We start from the raw sequence: 17,694 nt of genomic DNA, 5'->3' as shown, positions 1-17,694 counted from the left end.
TTGTTGTCTTATTTCTGGCTATAATGTTACTGTTCCTAATGTCCCACCGTTCAATCTGATTTTCTGTAATCCATGCTTTAAGTTTTGCCAGAAACTTTTAAAGTTCAGGAAGCTCCCCCTTGCTTTGTGCATGCTAAGTTGCTTTGGTTGTGTCTGACTCTTTTCGATCCTATGGACTGTAGCCCTCTGGGCTCTTCTGTCCATGGGATTCTCCAGGCAACAATACTGGAGTGGGTTGCCATGCCCTCCTCCAGGGGATCGTCCCAACCCAGGGATCGAACCTGCATCTCCTACATCTCCTGCATTGGCAGGTGGGCTGTTTACCACTAGTGCCACTTGAGAGGCCCCATATCTAGTTTTTTTTTTTCTTTAATCATAAACGGGTGTTGGATTTTCTAGACATCTCTCAATCAGTAGTTGGATGCCAAGAAACTACATTTCTAACAAGTTCCCAGTTGATGCTGATAGGGCTTGCACAGGAACCATATTTGGAGACACTGGTATAGAACAAGAACAATGGGTTAAAGGCAAATTCTGAGAAATGACATTTAAGGAGTAGAGGAAAGTAAGAGAAGTCCTGATAGAAACTCAACAGCAGTATAAAATTATGAGAAAAATCAAGAAAAGTACAGTGTCACAGAAGCCAAGTCGTGAAAAATGTGAGCACAAAAGTTTAAAAGAATCACACTATTGAATACAAAGAGGCTTCCCTGGTAAAGAGAAGCCTGCGCAATCAGCCTGCAGTGTGGGAGACCTGGGTTGGATCCCTGAGTGGGGAAGATCCCCTGGAGGAGGACATGGCAACCCACTGCAGTATTCTTGCCTGGAGAATCCCACGGACAGAGGAACCTGGAGGGTTGTTACAGTCCACGGGATCACAAAGAGTCGAACACGGCTGAGTAACTAAGCACAGCACAGCACATTGCATACAAAGAGGTTGGACTTCCCTTATGGTCCAGTGGTTAAGAATCCACCTGCTAATACAGGGGACACAGGTGAGTTCGATCTCTGGTCCGGGAAGATTCCACGTGCTTTGGAGCAACTAAGCCGGTGCATCACAACTACATCCCATGCCTAGAGTGTGTGCTTGGCAATGAGAGGTCATTGCAATGAGAGCACTACGCAATGCAACTAGAGAATAGCCCCTGCTTGCCACAACTGGAGAAAGCCCACGCCCAGCAATGAAGACCCAGTGTAGCCAAAAATAAATAAATAAAATCTTTTTAAAAATAATCAATACAAAGAGGTTCAAATGCTCACTGGATTTGGCATTCAGACGGTAACTTTACTAAGAGCATTTTCAGTAGAATTGTGAGGGTTAAGCAATAAATTTTGTAAACATTTACTAAGTGCCACCTGAGAAATCCCATGGACAGAGGAGCCTGGTGGGCTACAGTCCAGGGGGGTTACAAAAGAGTTGGACATGACTGAGGACGTACAGCAGAGAAAGAAAAATTAGAACAGCCACTGTTGCCAAGGAGACAACACTGAACCAGTGAAGGATGCTGAAAAAAGGAACATCTCTTTTGAGACATTTGGGTGAGAAGAGGCCAAAAAAAAGGATGCCTGAGTATGCATGACAGCTAGAAAGGAACGAAGGTTTCAGGGAGGGCTTGGGGTTTTGTTTTACGATTCAGAAAACAGAGTGTATTTATAACTGAGGGGAAGTCCCAGGACAGGAAGAGAAAATGAAGGTGATGGTGAAAGACAGAATGCACTCAGTGATGACAAGCAAGTAACTTCCCACTCTGAATTAACTGGGCAATGTCGAAGATACCATTCGGCTCTGTGAAGGCCAGTATAGTTCTGGATGCTAAAGTATCTTGCTTTGTGCAGTACAATGTGCCTTCAATTCAAAGACTAATCTCCTTTGGGAGTGTATTCTGGTGTTTTGGGTTTTTTTGTTGTTGTTGTGTTGGTGTTTTTTAACCAGGCAAAGGAAGGATTTATAACTTGCCACAAGGAAGAATATTAGGGATCCTGGTTTTAAAATATAAATATTAGGGACTTGCTTAGTGCTCTAGTGATTAAGAATCTACCTGCCAATGCAGGGGGCACGGGTTCGATTCCTGGTCCAGGAACTAAGATCCCACATGCTGCAGAGCAACTAAACCCGTGGGCCACAACTACTGAGCCTGCCTGCTGCAACTCCTGAAGCCTGTGAGCCCTAGAGTCTGTGCTCCCTGACAGGAGAAGCCACCACAATGAGAAGCTCTTGCACCATAACTAGTGAGTGGCTCCTGCTTGGTGCAACGAGAGAAAGCCCCCATGCAGCAATAAAGACCTAGAACATCCAAAAATAAAATAAAATAAAAGTGTTAGTGGGAATATATGGTATTACAGAAAGTAGAATTTAAGAAAAATTAAAAGAAAAGAGAATACTGTAGAGAAAAGAGGCTAGGTTTAAGACCCATAAATGTCACTTACTAGGTGCTAATCCTCTTTGGGCCTCGTCTTCCTCCTTTGTAAGATGGGAAATAGTAACAGAATTTAGCACCTGGAATAGTGAAAGTGTTAGTCCCTCAGTCGAGTCTGACTCTGTGTGACCCCATGGACTGTAGGCTCCTCTGTCCATTGAATGCTCCAGGCAAGAATACTGGAGTGGGTTGCCATTTCCTCATCCAGGGGGATCTTCTCGACCCAGGGATTGAACCTAGGTCTCCTGCAGGCAGATTCTTTACCGACTGAACCACCAGGGAAGCACACAGTAAGAAAACAATAAATATCAGTTCAGTTCAGTTCAGTTCAGTTGCTTAGTCATGTATGACTCTTTGCGACCCCATGGACTGCAACACACCAGGCTTTCCTGTCCATCACCAACCCCCAGAGCCAACTCAAACTCATGTCCATCACGTTGGTGATGTCATCCAACCATCTCATCCTCTGTCATCCGCTTCTCCTCCTGCCTTCAATCTTTCCCAGCATCAGGGTCTTTTCCAATGAGTCAGTTCTTTGCATCAGGTGGCCAAAGTACTGGAGTTTCAGCTTCAGCATCAGTCCTTCCCATGAATCATTCAGGACTGTTTTCCTTTAGGATGGACTGGTTGGATTTCCTTGCAGTCCAAGAGACTCTCAAGAGTCCTCTCCAACACCACTGTTCAAAAGCATCAATTCTTCGGAGCTCAGCTTTCTTCACAGTCCAGCTCTCACATCCATACATGATCACTGGAAAAACCATAGCCTCGACTAGACGGACCTTTGTCGGCAAAGTCTCTGCTTTGTAATATGCTGTCTAGGTTGGTCATAGCTTTTCTTCCAAAGAGCAAGCGTCTTTTAATTTCATGGCTGCAGTCACCACTTGCAGTGATTTGGAAGCCCAGAAAAATAAAGTCTGTCACTGTTTCCATTGTTTTCCCATCTATTTGCCATGAAGTGATGGGACCAGATGCCATGATCTTAGTTTTCTGAATGTTGAGTTTAAAGCCAACTTTTTCACTCTCTTCTTTCACTTTCACCAAGAGGCTCTTTAGTTCCTCTTCACTTTCTGCCATAAGTGTGGTGTCATCTGCATATCTGAGGTTATTGACATTTTGCCTGGCAATATATAACAATAAATATAATCATATTGAATAGGAATGAGGCGAGTACTAGAAACCTGAAATGCTAACATTAACCTGACTTATTGGAAAAGACCCTGATGCTAGGAAAGACTGAAGGCAAGAGAAGGGGATGACAGAGGCTGAGATGGCTGGATGGCATCACCGACTTGATGGATGTGAGTTTGAACAAGTTCTGGAAGTTGGTGATGGACAGGGAAGCCTGGTGTGCTGCAGTCCGTGGGATCGCAAAGAGTCAGACACGACTGAGCAACTGAACTGAACTGAAATTTAGATTGCAGAGGTGGGAGAAAGGTTCAAGAGGGAGGGGACAGATATTTACCTATGACTGATTCATGTTGATGTATGGCAGAAACCAACACAATGTCATAAAACAATTATTCTCCAATTTAAAACAAATACTTTTTTCAAAAGAATAATAATGATAACATGTAATGACCTCAGTGCACTATACCTGGGTTATTTAAAACTCCTCACTGGCTCTCATAACCTGTGAAAAACCAGTGCTTCCACCAACCTACTCATCTTATTTTGGTTTTGTAGCTCCCCAAGACCCTCAGCTCAGTCGGTAGAGTTTGCCTGCAATGCAGGAGGCCCAGGTTCGATCCCTGGGTTGGGAAGATCCCCTGGAGAAGGAAATGTAAACCCACTCCAGTATTCTTGCCTGGAGAATCCCATAGACAGAGGAGCCGGGCGGGCCACAGTCCATGGGGTCACAAGAGTTGGACATGATTCAGCAACTAAACCACCACCACCAAGAACCTCAGGGCTGATACAGAAGTGTGGTCTAAAAGAGTACAGCTCCCTCTTGTGGGCCCTTAGGTGAGAAGAGAAACTATTTACAGAGAAAAACACAAGCAAGATTGGATGACCCCCAGAGTGTAGAATGCCCTGACCTTGTCTTGGTCCTATTTTTTTTTTTTTCCAAATTAGGATTCTCCAAAACCTCTGGGAAAATTACATTTTTATAAATGAAAAACAACTTCAAATATGTCCAGGAAGTTACCTATTTAAAGGACTCTCCTAGACGAGTGAGTAGAATTGAAACACATATATTACCATATGTAAAATAGATAGCCAGTGGGAATTTGGAACTCAACCCAGTGCTCTGTGACCACTTAGAGGGGTGGGAGATGGGGAGGGGGGTGGGAGGGAGTTTCAAGAGGGAGGCGACATATGTATCAGTTCAGTTCAGTTCAGTTGCTTAGTCGTGTCCGACTCTGTGTGACCCCATAGACGGCAGCCCACCAGGCTCCCCGTCCCTAGGATTCTCCAGGCAAGAACACTGGAGTGGGCAGCCATTTCCTTCTCCAATGCATGAAAGTAAAAAGTGAAAGTGAAGTCACTTCACTCATGTCCAACTCTGTGGGACCCCATAGATGGCAGCCCAGCAGGCTCCTCCATCCACGGGATTTTCCAGGCAAGAGTACTGGAGTGGGTTGCCATTGCCTGCTCTGGAAGAGATGAGGCAGGAGCAACAAATATTTCAGTACTAACCATGTCCAGGAGATGGTGATGGACAGGGAGGCCTGGCGTGCTGCGATTCATGGGGTCGCAAAGAGTCGGACACGACTGAGCGACTGAACTGAACTGAACTGAACCATATTCCAGCCACTGTGTAGATACAACTGGGAGCAGAAGACATGGTTTGTGCCTTCCAGTAGCCTGTGGTCGGCCCGGGTTTGATCTCTGGGTTGGGAAGATCCCCTGGAGAAGGGAATGGCAACCCACTCCAGTATTCTGCCTGGGAAATATCATGGACAGAGGAGCCTGGCAGGCTACAGTCCATGGGGTCACAGAGTTGGACACAACTGAACAACTAAAACACACAGCCTGTGGTCAATGTGAGTGGGTAGTGGACAGTTATTTGCATTTCATTAATGTACAACCAGAAACTCCTAGAGGATTGCTCTAGGAGAAAGGAGCTTGCAGAAGTCATAAGCAAGCTATTTTTGGCCTTGTATTCATGATTATTCTTCTATTCTTCATCTTGTTCACTATTTTATTTACTGGCACACAATAGGAGCTTCACCCATATTTGAACGCTGAGTAAATTTTTTTTAAATACTTTTATCTATTTAATTTATTTATTTGGCTGTATCAGGTCTTAGTTGCCACCCATGGGATCTTTAGTTGCGGCAAGAGAACTCTTAGCTGTGGCATGTGGGATCAAGTTCCCTGATCAGGTATTGAACTTGGGCTCCCTGCACTGAGAGCATTGAGCCTAAGCCACTAGACCACCAGGGAAGTCCCAAGTAGATGAATTCTTGATCACAATGGATGTATAAGAAACATTTGTGAATGGAATTGGTGAGGCCTCCAAGGGGGTAAATTTCACCAACTCTGTGCAGGAGTAGAACTACTTAGCCTATCCTGATTTTAGTTCAACCCAAGAAGTCCTTTTGACCTTTCTTTAATCGTTACCATCAGATTCCTTGGAACTTCATGACAGAGGAATTGCTCTTTCAGGTAGCAGCCAGCACATATCCAGCTCCATAAGTACCTGCTGATAATGTCAGGAACCGTGAGGAGCTCTTGAGGAATATTTTAAGGCAACTTTAGATCCTTCCTCCAGCTCCCATTTGAGGAGAAACAGCCGCAGTTCCTTAAAAAGTTTCTCAGGGGACATGGTGAGTTCCTTTATCTAATTTCACTACCCCCTCATATATTTTGAGGGTGATTTGAATCTTGCCTTCCCTCTGTCCCCAAGCGCAGGAGGGAGCTTTGGAACTTTTTATGTATGGGGACCACGGAAGCCCTTGGATCCTTCTCGAACTGCAAGGGAGGATGAGATTACCCTCAGAGAGAAGGGGGTTATGGGTCCTGTCAGGGTGTGGGGATGACTATGATGACAAACCATCAGGACGGGAGGGGCAATGCCAGACCCTTTCTCAGGAAGAAGCAATAAGGACCCTTAGGAAGGGGGTGGATGACCCTGAGGGGTCCCATTAGGAAAGGATGACATGGGAGGGGGTCCCTCAAAAAGAGCGTCGGTCTCCCTCAGGAAGGATAATACTGGGGGACCCATCAGGGAGGGGACCGACACCATGATTCCGTAAGGAAGTTGGAAAGACCCTGGCGTCGCTCTCGGAAAAAAGAGATGTTAGGGTTCACACTTCAGGAAGGCGAGAGGATGCTGCGGCCCCCTCAGGAAGAGGGGAATGATGCCAGGGTCCCCCTAAGAAAGTGGGAACGGCGCAGGGGTCACTCCCAGGAAGGTAGACAGAGAGTGATGCCAGGTTCCCTTAGGGTTCCTCGTACCTGCTGGGGTCCAAGCTCCTCAGCTCCGCTCAGTCCTCAGGGGCGAAAAGCTAAGCGGTCGCGCCTGTCATTGGCTGATTTCTTGTCTCATGACAACTAGATAGTCCGTCGTAGCGCGGGGGAAGAAAACCTGCCGCGCGTCCTTGTCACGCCTCCTACCCAGTCGGCGCGTGCGCACCTTTCTGCCTGCTGTAGTTCCTCAGACCCACTCTGGGGGGCGCGCGGGGGTCCTATCGCCCAGTCCTACCTCCCTCGCCTGTGACCCATTTTATAACAGCACACACTTTGAAGGGCTGTTGCGAGTACTAAGTGCAATGATTTATGTAAAATAAACAGTGCCTGGCACAAAGTAATTGCCTGGCAAACCGGTTATTGTTTGTATTTTACAGCGAGGGAAACTGAGGCACAGAAAGAGTAAGTAATATGCTCAAAACTAAGTCATTAACTGGCAGTGGCAACCAGAATCCAGTCTGTGTGCTTATCTACCATGCTTTTGTGGCTCCCCAATAACAAATACTGGCTATTTCTTTCCTCTGATTATGAAATAACTTCCTCTTGATTATAAAAGTAATACATGCCCATTGAAAAATTCAGAAAATATTGAGGACTACACAACAGAAAACACTCTTTTAATCCCATCACTGGAGACACTTAATATTTGGATGAACAAACTGTCTTTTCTATGCACATACGTAAGATGGTATGATGCAGAACATTTTGAAGCCTGCTCTTCTCACTGTGAACATCTTGTCATTTCAATAAATATACACCCAACTCCTTGTTTTCAATAAGTGTATATTACTCCATCATACAGGAAACATAACTTAATGACTTCCTAAGTTTGGACATCTGGGTTTTTAATTCTTCACTATTCTGATCAAAACACCATTTGGTACCTGCAATTTTAGGTACCAGCTGGTTCTTTAGGATACGTAGTTTTAAAAGTGCAACATCTGTGTTGAATGCATGCAGCTACGTTTTTAATAAAGATTGTCAGACCACTCCCAGAAAGCTATATGTGCCAATTTCTACCAGCACTAATGAGCTATGAAAGTGCTTCACCCACCCCCTGAATGGTCCGTCTTTTCATTATTTGCCAATTAGTGAAAAAGGAAAACTGTCTTCATTTTACTTCCTCATATTTTCTGTGCTGAGAAAGGGAGAAATATTACCCACACCTCAGGATTTTGTGCATGTGAACTAAAATAGCAATAATAATATAAAAGTACCAGGCAGCTAGGGTTTCCCAGGTGGCACTAATGGTAAAGAACCTGTCTGCCAGTGGAGGATATGAAGAGACACAGGTTCAATCTCTGGGTCGGGAAGGTCCCCTGAAGGAGGGCATGGCAACCCACTCCAGTATTCTTGCCTGGAGAATCCCATGAACAGAGAAGCCTGGTGGGCTACAGTCCATGGGGTCTCAAAGAGTTGGACATGACTGCACAGATCAGGCAGCTATCATTGTCAAACAGGCATCGGGTAAAAGTAAGATTCCCACCTTATTTCCCTGAATTTTTTCAACACTGTGAGATCACGTCTCAGCCTGTTTCCTCATCTGCAAAATGACAGTGTGTGTCTCAAGAACAGCCCAAAAGCTGATAAAATAGTCTGAGTGATGAGTTGAGCACAAGGCAGGGCCCTCTAAAGGTTGGGCAAGGCGGAGCCATTTGCCCCAGAACCCTGTAGCCTGCAAGTGGCTGATGTCAACTTCATAGAATGAACTGACTCCACCCCTTGCCAGGGCCCCTGTCCTGTTCAGATTACAGAGCTTCTCTGACCTTGCTCATCTTTCCCCAAGGAAAGATGAACTCCCAACAGGAGAATTTTAAAGAGGCAGCTGACGGTCATGTGCTACCTCTGCCCTTTGACCCACATTCTGACTGTCACCAAGTCCCAACTCAGAAGGCATATGGAACATCACACCTTCCCTTTTACACTCTGAGGAAAACTGAGGCCTGGCACAAGGAGGCTCAGCCAATTGCTAATTGCTGCAGGCTGGGATTGATACTGTCGCCTCCTGACCCCCAGCCCGACACCCTTTCCCCGACTCTGCTTGCCTTTGGAACACACTCGGGAAAACATCCATGTCTCTTCAATGCTTCTTGCGCAAAATTCAGATTCCCTGGCAACTTCTGCCTAGTTTTCCAGCTTCGTTCCTCCCCTCTGGGTCCAGGTTGGTCCCTGCTCCTCTGGGCCACGATATCTACACGAATCTTTAAGCCAAAGTGAAGCAGGCAAAGCTTTGTGTGCATTCCATCCTCTACATTAACTCTCTTGCTAAGTGCCAATAAGGAACATTCGGATATAGTTGCCAGTAGCTGCATGTGGCTACTTAATGTAAAAGAAAATTAAAACTCCAATTTGATTGCACTAGACTTATTTCAAGTCCTTAACAGCCACCTGGGGCTTAGTGCTTACCGTTAGATACTGCAGACACAGAACATTTCCACTGACACGAAGTTTTACAGGATAGCTCTCTCTAGTCCGGAACTTTTGTCCTTCCCATTTTACCAATGAAGCAATTGAAGGTCAGAGAGATCACACCCAGGGTCACACAGCTAGAGTTGAGATTCACATTAATCCTTGGCCACTAGAGACAACTAGCAGAATACGTGGTCACGCGTGCATGCTCAGTCGTTCAGTCGTGTCTGACTCTTTGTGAACCCGTGGACTATAGCCCTCCAGGCTCCTCTGTCCACAGAATTTTCCAGGCAAGAATATTGGAGTGGGTTGCCATTTCCTACTCCAAGGGATCGTCCCAACCCAGGAATTGAACCCAGTCTCTTGCATCTCCTGCAATGGCAGGTGGATTCTTTACCACTGAGTCACCAGGGAGGCTTGTCAATCTTTCCTCAAATCCAGGGAAGCTGCCATCATTTTGTTTCAGAAGACTCATGCTGTGAATATATACTGATCCCACTGTGCTTAATGGCTTAAGCACTGCGTGTGTACACGTGTGTATTACACACCAGAGGCAGCCAGTATTCTAACCTGAAAGCCTGCATCACAAACACTTCCTCTATCTTTATCCACAAGGGAAGTTTTGCTTATTAGCATAATGAATGGCAGAAACAGTTTTACTCATGAAATCGAGGCTTCTTAATTATCCTGATAAAGGTTGGAAAATGGGCTCCCATGGGTGGGATTAACAGTATTCAAACATGTGGATTATTTAAAATATATCTGAGACTCACTCACTCCCAACCTTGTATGAAGACACTAGAAAAACAAGAGCTAAAAAGTGGCAGCCTGGATGGGAGGGGAGTTTGGGGGAGGATAGATACATGTGTTATGTATGGCTGAGTCCCTGTGCTGTCCACCTGAAACTATCACAACATTGGTAATAGGCTAAACCCCAATACAAAATAAAAAGCTAAAAACAAAAAAAGAGCTAAAATGCCGAGCCGGTCCTCTGTGAACTTGGGAGGATTCAGCTTGCCTGATATACAGCATTAAGGTTCACAGGCTTTAGGGTATTAATTTTTGTTTTGTTTTAATGCAGCATTGAGGGGGGTTTCCTAGGTGGCGCTAGTGGTAACGAATCCACCTGCCAATGCAGGAGACATAAGAGACTTGGGTTCGATTCCTGGGTTGGGAAGATCCCCTGGAGAAGGGCATGGCAACCCACTCCAGTATTCTTGCCTGGAGAATCCCCATGGACAGAGCAGCCTGGCAAGCTACAGTCCATGGGGTCACAGAGAGTCAGACAGGACTGAAATGACTTACCACAGCATTGATGGTTGCAACACCATAATGACTGGAATTCATGGAACTTTCAGATGTCAATTCTCTTGTGCTGGTGCATCAAGTTTACTGTCTTCACAGCAGAATTTGACCCAGGATCTTTTATCATGACCTGGCCACCAGATGTTGGAGGCGTGGTCAATCAGATCCTCTTGGTTTCCAGGAACAACTTCGTGCTACCAGAAGGACCCGAGTTGCGTCAGATACGCTGCACGTTCAGAGAAACAAGGCTTACCTGGGTCTGTGTGCTCAGTCACATCCGACTCTTTTGTGACCCCATGACTGTAGCCCGCCAGGCTCCTCTGCCCATGTAATTCTCCAGGCAAGAATACTGGAGTGGGTTGCCAGGCCCTCCTCCAGGGGATCTTCCTGACCCAGGGATCAAACACTTGTCTCTTATACTGGCAGGTGGTTTCTTTACCTGGGTTTCCTAGCCTCCAAAAACTGTGTGGTCTGAACCCACACTTTATAACCCGCAGCAGTCCCTATATCTGGATCTGGCCCAGGCCCGGGGGCTGCCTCTTGCCAAGCTCTCAGAACCCCCTCAAGTTCTATCTGGGCAGGGATTGAGTCCATTCCTTACTCCTACCTGGCCCAGACAGACAACTCAAAAGACACACCTTGAGAAACAGGATGGAAAAAGAAGCCACATCAGCCATGAAGATCGGTGAAAGCCTTGGTTTAATTGGAGACAAGATCGAAGGGTTGAGTATCGATCAGCAGACCGACTGATTGATTGTTAAACTGGACAACACTTGAGCAGCTCCGGGGCACAGGGGTCGTCCTGGGCTCCCCTCCCCTGGGTCCCTGGGGACAGGGAGAGGGGCAGCTACTGCCCAGCCCTCACCTCCCCCTCTGATCACATGACTCCCTGTTAAACAGCACTGAGTCCACACTCCTGGGGGTCTATGGTACAGTTTGTATAATACAGCAGGAATGGAGACTCCCCCTGGGAGACCCCCACCCCTCTTTCCCCTGACTGAGTCAGTGGGGGGGAAGGGCAAATTTATTTTCCCTTTTTGCCTCTGTAGAATAATTTACAAACCAACCTTACAGTATGTACAAAAAAAAAAAAAAGAGAAAGAAAGAGAACTGAAAGAAAAGGCCCCCTCCGGTCGCCGGCTGGGACTGAAACTACTTTCGCTACAAAAATGAACCCTGTACAGCATCTTGGGGGTGGGAATGGGTGGTACTCCCCACAGGGAAGGACAGACAGATGGAAGGCTGGGGGGAGCTGGGGGCTACAGTACCGTGTGCTCAGAATCGGAGGGGAGGAAGATGAGAGAGGCCAGTCCTGCCCAGCTGCAGAACCAAGCTGAGGGGCAGAGCGGATAGGGGAAGTGGGGGTCTTTCCTTCCAAATAGTCCCCCCATGGCTTGAAGAAAAATGGCCTTGCGTCTGTCCGTTGTATTGCTCCAGGGAACAGCTAGGGGAAGACAGGGAGGCTTGGCAAGGTGGGGGATGAAAGGAGAAATGACTCTGATGCCAGGGTAGGGTGGGCTGCCCAGAAAGGGGATGTGGGTGTACACCGTTATTGCTTCCTCCTAGGGCAAAGAGTTGGGGGAGGGCAGGAGGATGCTGGGGAGGGGGCATACCCAGGCTGGGAACTCTGGGCCTGGCCCCGCCCCACTCGGGGTGCAAGTGGGAGCCACTGCAACCCCCTCTCCTATGGCCATGGGAACCATTAAGGCAAAAACAAGAGGAGAAGCAGCTGGAAGGAAAGGGGGCGGCTCCAAATCATCCCCCCTCTCCAAACGGAGAAAATTCAAACTGAAACCCGGAGTGGAAGAGGAAAGGGGTGATGGGTAGAGGGGGGAGTGGGATCAGGCCCTCCTCAAACCTCAGATCCCAGGTTGGTGGTGTGAACGTCCCTCTGACACCCTCCCCTTGCCTCCTGAAGCCCAATGGCTCCCTCGAGTCAGTATTGCCAGGTTTGTGCAAAATGAGGCGGAAGACTTCTGGGCAGGGGAGGGCAGAAAGCCAGAGCAGGACTGGAGCTGGGCTCCCCCCTACAGTGGGCGACCCCTCCCCACCCCTAGGGCCCCCACCCAGAATGGCTATTCCTGGCTAGGTTCTAGAGACCCTCCCAAAATTCAGAAGTCTGGAGGGAGATTCTACACGAGGCAAAGAGCCCCAAGAGGCCGGAAGACTAAGCCTGGAACCTGGGTGGTGGTGTTGAGAGTGGGGGGCTGGAGAGGAAGGGTCGGGGGGAGGTGGTTGGACCTGGACAAGGGGAGCCGGGAACAGGAGCGTCTACAGTTGCTGTGTTTCATCCTTTTTTTTTTTTTTTCTTTTTCTAAAAATGTAACAATTAAAATTCCAAAAATAAAATCACTTCCGGGACCTCAGCCCCTGGTTCCCCAGCCCCCACCTCCAAAAAGAGGCCCCTGGGTGGGGGTGGGGGGGGAAGAGGAAAAAAAGAAAAGAGAAAAAAAACCCACTTTTCTGTTTTCTTTTTTCTCAGGAGGCCCAAGAGTCTTTGAGGCAGTGGAGGAGGTCAGGGGGTGATGGTGGTGGCGGTGGCGGGTGGCACGGAGGCCAACCGGGTGCAGGGGCTGACGCTCAGGTAGGGCCACCAGCTGACCCCCAAGCTCCAGGAGCTGGAAGCGCTCCAGGAGTGGGGTCCTCGCTGGCTGTCCCCGTGCAGGCACAGCATGCCCTCTTGGCAGCCTGATGCTCTTTTTGGGCCCCCACCTCGGCTGCCACAGAGGGGAGGCCCAGAAGGCCCGGGTCGTCCTCTGGAGGGGGCGGTGTCCTCAAGGCAAGCGGAGCAAGGCTATTAGGAGACAGGGCAGGGATGTTGCAGCAGCCCACACAGACATCCACGGACGCGCCTCGGGGCACAGACACATCCTGGCCAGCTGCCACACTACCTGTGGAGTCCACTTGCTGGGTCAAGTACATTTCCTCTATCTCCACCTCCGCAGATGGATCCTGGCCATCAACCTCCAAAGGGTCTTCAGGTGGGGAGGCATCCTGGGCCATGTACAATTCCTGAACTGCAACTGCACCCGGGGCACTGCACATCTCCTCCTCCTCTTCCTCGTCCAGCGTCAGCTCGAACTGGAACTTATCTGGTGGTGGGGGGTGGCCCGGTCCCCCAGGCTCCTCCTCGGGGGGTGGCGAGGGGCTCTGCCGAATAGCGCTATAGTACCAGTCCCGGTTGTCTTCCAGAGTGTCCAGGATCTCTTGGGCGTCTGGGTGGACCAAGTCAGCCCACGTCTCCCACAGCGGGTGTACGATATAGTCGATGAAACCCACCTGAGGGAGCGGGAAGGAAGCATAAACCACAGATGGCACCACCATGCTGCAGGATCTGATAAAATTTAAAAGATGCTGAGGCAGGGAACTTCCCCGGCCATCCAGGTAAGGTTAGGACTCTGCACTTCCATGGCAGGTGGACAGGGTTCGATCCCTGATCTGGGAACTAAGATCCTGCATGTCACGCAGTGCAGCAAAAACTAAATAAAAATAAGAGATACTGATACCATTTGACTTAGCAAGTTTGCTTCTCCAGATCCATCCCTGGAAAAACTCTTGTGTAAGTAAGAGGGGAAAAAATCACATATGAGATGTAAACAAAAACTTGAAACACCTCTATATATACATCAGTTGGGAATTACTTTTTTTAAATGGTGGTAAATCAAAGATATTCATGAAAGCCCCCCCTTTTTTTGCCTCGCTGTGTGGCTTGCAGGATTTTAGTTCCCAGAATGCATGTGTTCTCAGTTGCTAAACTGTGTCTAACTCTTTGAGATCCCATGGACTGTAGCCAGCCACGCTCCTCTGTTCATGGGATTTTCCCAGCAAGAATATTGGAGTGAGTTGCCATTTCCTTCTCCAAGGGATCTTCCCAACCCAGGGATCAAACCCTTGTCTCCTGCATTGGCAGGCGGATTCTTTACCACTGAGCCACCTGGGAAGCCCGTGGGGATACTACACAGCAGGGAAAAAGGATGAGCTTAATCCATGTGTAATAAGGTGGATAGATGTCTAAGTCACTGTTGGGAAGAAAAGGTAAGCTATGTAAAAATAAGTATATACTGATACAATTTATACTTTTAACAAAGCTAAGCCCACAAACTATTCCTGTTAAGTTACCTGTGAATATAAATGCGTAACAAAACAAATAAATCTGGTTTTCATCAGGGGTTAGGGGGCTATGTGGATGACCAGGGGACATTTGGAAGTGTCTGGACACAGTTTTGGTTATTACCACAGGAAAGGTAGGGTGTTCCTCGGATCCCATGGGTGGAGGCCAAGGATACTGCTCAACACCTTACAATGTAGAGGGTGGGCCCACCACAGAGAATGAGCCATCCCCAAACTTCAATAGTGCTGAGGGCTGGTTAACCCTGCATGGGAAATATACACAAACCAAGACAGGAAGAGGAGATCTCACCAGGGAAGAGGCTAGAAGCAGGGAGAGTGAGAAACTCTCATGTTCAAAAGCTTTATCCTTTTTATTTTTTTAGGCCAGCTGTGCAGCATGTGGGTTCCTAGCCCTCTGACCAGGGATGGAACCCATCCCCTCTGCACTGGGAGAATGGAATCTTAACCACCAGACCTCCAGGGAAGTCCCCAAAGTGGGGTCTCTTACAAGACCGTGTTTCTGTCCCTTTTGTTAAACAGGCAGATGAAAAAGCTGAGTCATTCCGTTCCATTTCAAAATCCATCAGGACTTCCTGGTGGCGCAGTGGATAAGAATCTGCCTGCCAATGTCGGGGATATGGGTTCGATCCCTGGTCTGGGAAGATTCCATATGCCATGGAGCAAATAAGCTGGTGCACCATAGCTTCTGAGTCCATGGCTCTAGGGCTCCTGAGCTGCAACTATTGAGCCTGTGTGCTGCAATTACTGAAGCCCACGTGCCTAAAACTAGTGCTCCGCAACAAGAGAAGCCACCATAATGAGAAGCCCAGACACCTCAATGAAGGGTAGCCTCTGCTCATTGCAACTAGAGAAAGCCCACAAGCACCAATGAGGATCCATGCAACCAAAAAAAAAAAAAAAAAAAAATCCACCAAAACTCAGGCCCAAAATGAGTGGCCAGATCACAGGGAAACCAAGAGGCTGAATGGACATGAGGTCTGTAACTAACGGTCAGACGAATATTATTACTGATGTTATGGCAGTTGCAACAAATGAGTTAGAACTGTCTGGGCACAAATCTACAAATTAAGGAGTTGGAGGCTCAGTTCAGTTGTTCTGTGGAGCAGAAAGTATTACGTATTTCTCATCATGATAGAGAAGGAAAAAACAAAGAAAAACTTGACACTGTGGATGGGCAGCTTAGGGCCTCCTGGGGGCCTTGGAGCTCGAGGCCAGGATGTGAGGCAGTGGGGCTTTCCCTGCTCCCTTCCAGCACCCCGAGGCTCTACCTGAGACTTCTCCACTGAGGCTGTGTGCTTGTCGCACATGGGACTGATCTCCATGCCTCGCTCACGTTCGCGGTCGCCCTGCTGGAAGAACTCGGCCATGATGCGGTCGGTCCACTGGCGGTAAAGCTCCAGCGGCTTGGTGGGGTTGCTAAGGTCTGCGCAGTGCACCATGTTCCGCAGAACCTGCATGGGGTGAGGGGAGCTTTAGAGGCCATGGCCCCCGACCCAGTTTCAGGCCCCAGGCTTTCTTACTTTCCCTTTGGAAAGATAGTAGGGGAAGGGGGCGGGGGTGGGGCGGTGGGTAAGGGGGGAGATGGAGGGAGGAAGAAGAGGTAAGGGAAAAGGGAGATGAGTGGAAGAGAGGAGGAGAGAGATGAGAGGTGACTGATGAGCAAAGGGCAGAGGAGGGAAGGGAAAAGAGACAGCGGGGAGACAGAGGTGTGGGAGGAATGGAGACAGGGCTTGATGAAGAAAGGGAAAAGGGGGGCTTCTCTGGTGGCTCAGTGGTCAAGAATTCACCTGCCAGTGCACAAGACATAGGTTTGATCCCTGGTCCTGGAAGACCCTACATGCTGAAGGGCTACTGAGCCCGTGCGTCACAACTACTAAGCCTGTGCTCTAGAGCTCGGGAGCCTCAACTACTGAGCCCACATGCCACGGGAACTACCGAAGCCCTCGCACCCTAGAGCCTGCGCTCTGCAACAAGAGAAGCCACCATGATGAGAAGTCTGTGCATTGCAACTAGAGAGTAGCTCTCACTTGCCACAGCTAGAGAAAAACCTGCACAGCAATGAAGACCCAGCACGGCCATAAACAAACAAACAAATTAATAATTAAAAAAACACCCACATTATGTTAGAAAAAGAAAGGGAAGAGGGAATTGAGTGAGATGGGGGAGATGGGAGTTGGAAAGGGTTAGATGGCAGAGGAGAGAAAAGACAAGGAAGATGGGCAACCTGGGGGCTGGGGGCAGAGCGAGGGGCAGCAACCCAGACCTAAGGGAGGGAGGGAGGGAAAGAGCCCTTATATTGTGTGTGTGGGGGGGGCACCTGGATGCGGTCGGAATAGTTATCCAGCAAGAGGACCCCTGAGCTGGTCACTTTCTTAGTCTCCACCATGGTCTTCAGGTCAGCCAGGAGGGTCATGTGCTTGGACATATCCGTGGCCAGCACCTGTGGGTAACGACTTGTCATGGCCTGTCGAAGCCTGGCCACCCTCTGTACCCACCCAACCCAAAGTTTTCACTGAGCACAATCAGCCCCTGTGGAATTCCTTGGCAGACCAGTGGTTAGGACACCCCTTCAGCTTCCACTGAAGGGGGCACAGATTTGATTTCCAGTCAAGGAACTAAGATTCCACATTATGCAGGGAGTGGGTAAAAAAAAAAATCCAACCCCCACAACCCTCTCCCAAAGGACGGCTCTCCTACTCGGGGCCTGTCTATCCCAGACTCAGACCACACCCTCCCCCAATTTCCCTAGGCCCAAAGGCGACCTTCCGCACTGTCCCCACCCCTCGCCCCGCCCACCATGTCGATGACCATCTTGCGCAGGCTCTGCCGCTGGCGCTTGCCGAGGTTCTGGAAGATGTCACAGTTGTCTTCCTGCAGCAGCTTGAAGCCCACGGCCAGGTGGTGATTCTCCAGCACCGACTCGTCGTTGTACATGAGCGCCAGTTCTGAATCTGGGGCCCAGGTCAGGTTGGGGCAGTCAGAAGAAGAGACGACCCACCCAGGATGCCCCCTGCAGGGA

General features: G+C 48.6%; 1 protein-coding gene across 6 annotated transcripts in view; it reads right to left on the bottom strand.

Annotated features, from left to right (window-relative positions):
- Positions 1-11,226: 11,226 nt before the first annotated feature.
- PDE4A (phosphodiesterase 4A) overlaps positions 11,227-17,694 on the bottom strand; it is a 28,834-nt gene continuing 22,366 nt past the window's right edge. For all 6 annotated transcript variants that reach the window (XM_052644201.1, XM_052644203.1, XM_052644204.1 and 3 more), the window contains 4 exons: positions 17,472-17,626; positions 16,993-17,115; positions 15,944-16,126; positions 11,227-13,823 (listed from right to left, as the gene is read on the bottom strand). In XM_052644201.1, the coding sequence (XP_052500161.1) occupies positions 13,125-13,823; positions 15,944-16,126; positions 16,993-17,115; positions 17,472-17,626 (1,160 nt within the window). In that variant the 3' untranslated portion in view covers positions 11,227-13,124. The remainder of the gene's footprint in view (positions 13,824-15,943; positions 16,127-16,992; positions 17,116-17,471; positions 17,627-17,694) is intronic.

The sequence above is a fragment of the Budorcas taxicolor genome, chromosome 7 (assembly GCF_023091745.1).
Source record: "Budorcas taxicolor isolate Tak-1 chromosome 7, Takin1.1, whole genome shotgun sequence".
Lineage (NCBI taxonomy): Eukaryota > Metazoa > Chordata > Mammalia > Artiodactyla > Bovidae > Budorcas > Budorcas taxicolor.
The sequence above is the reverse complement of the archived record's forward strand: the minus strand, read 5'-3'. Positions and strand labels throughout refer to the sequence as shown.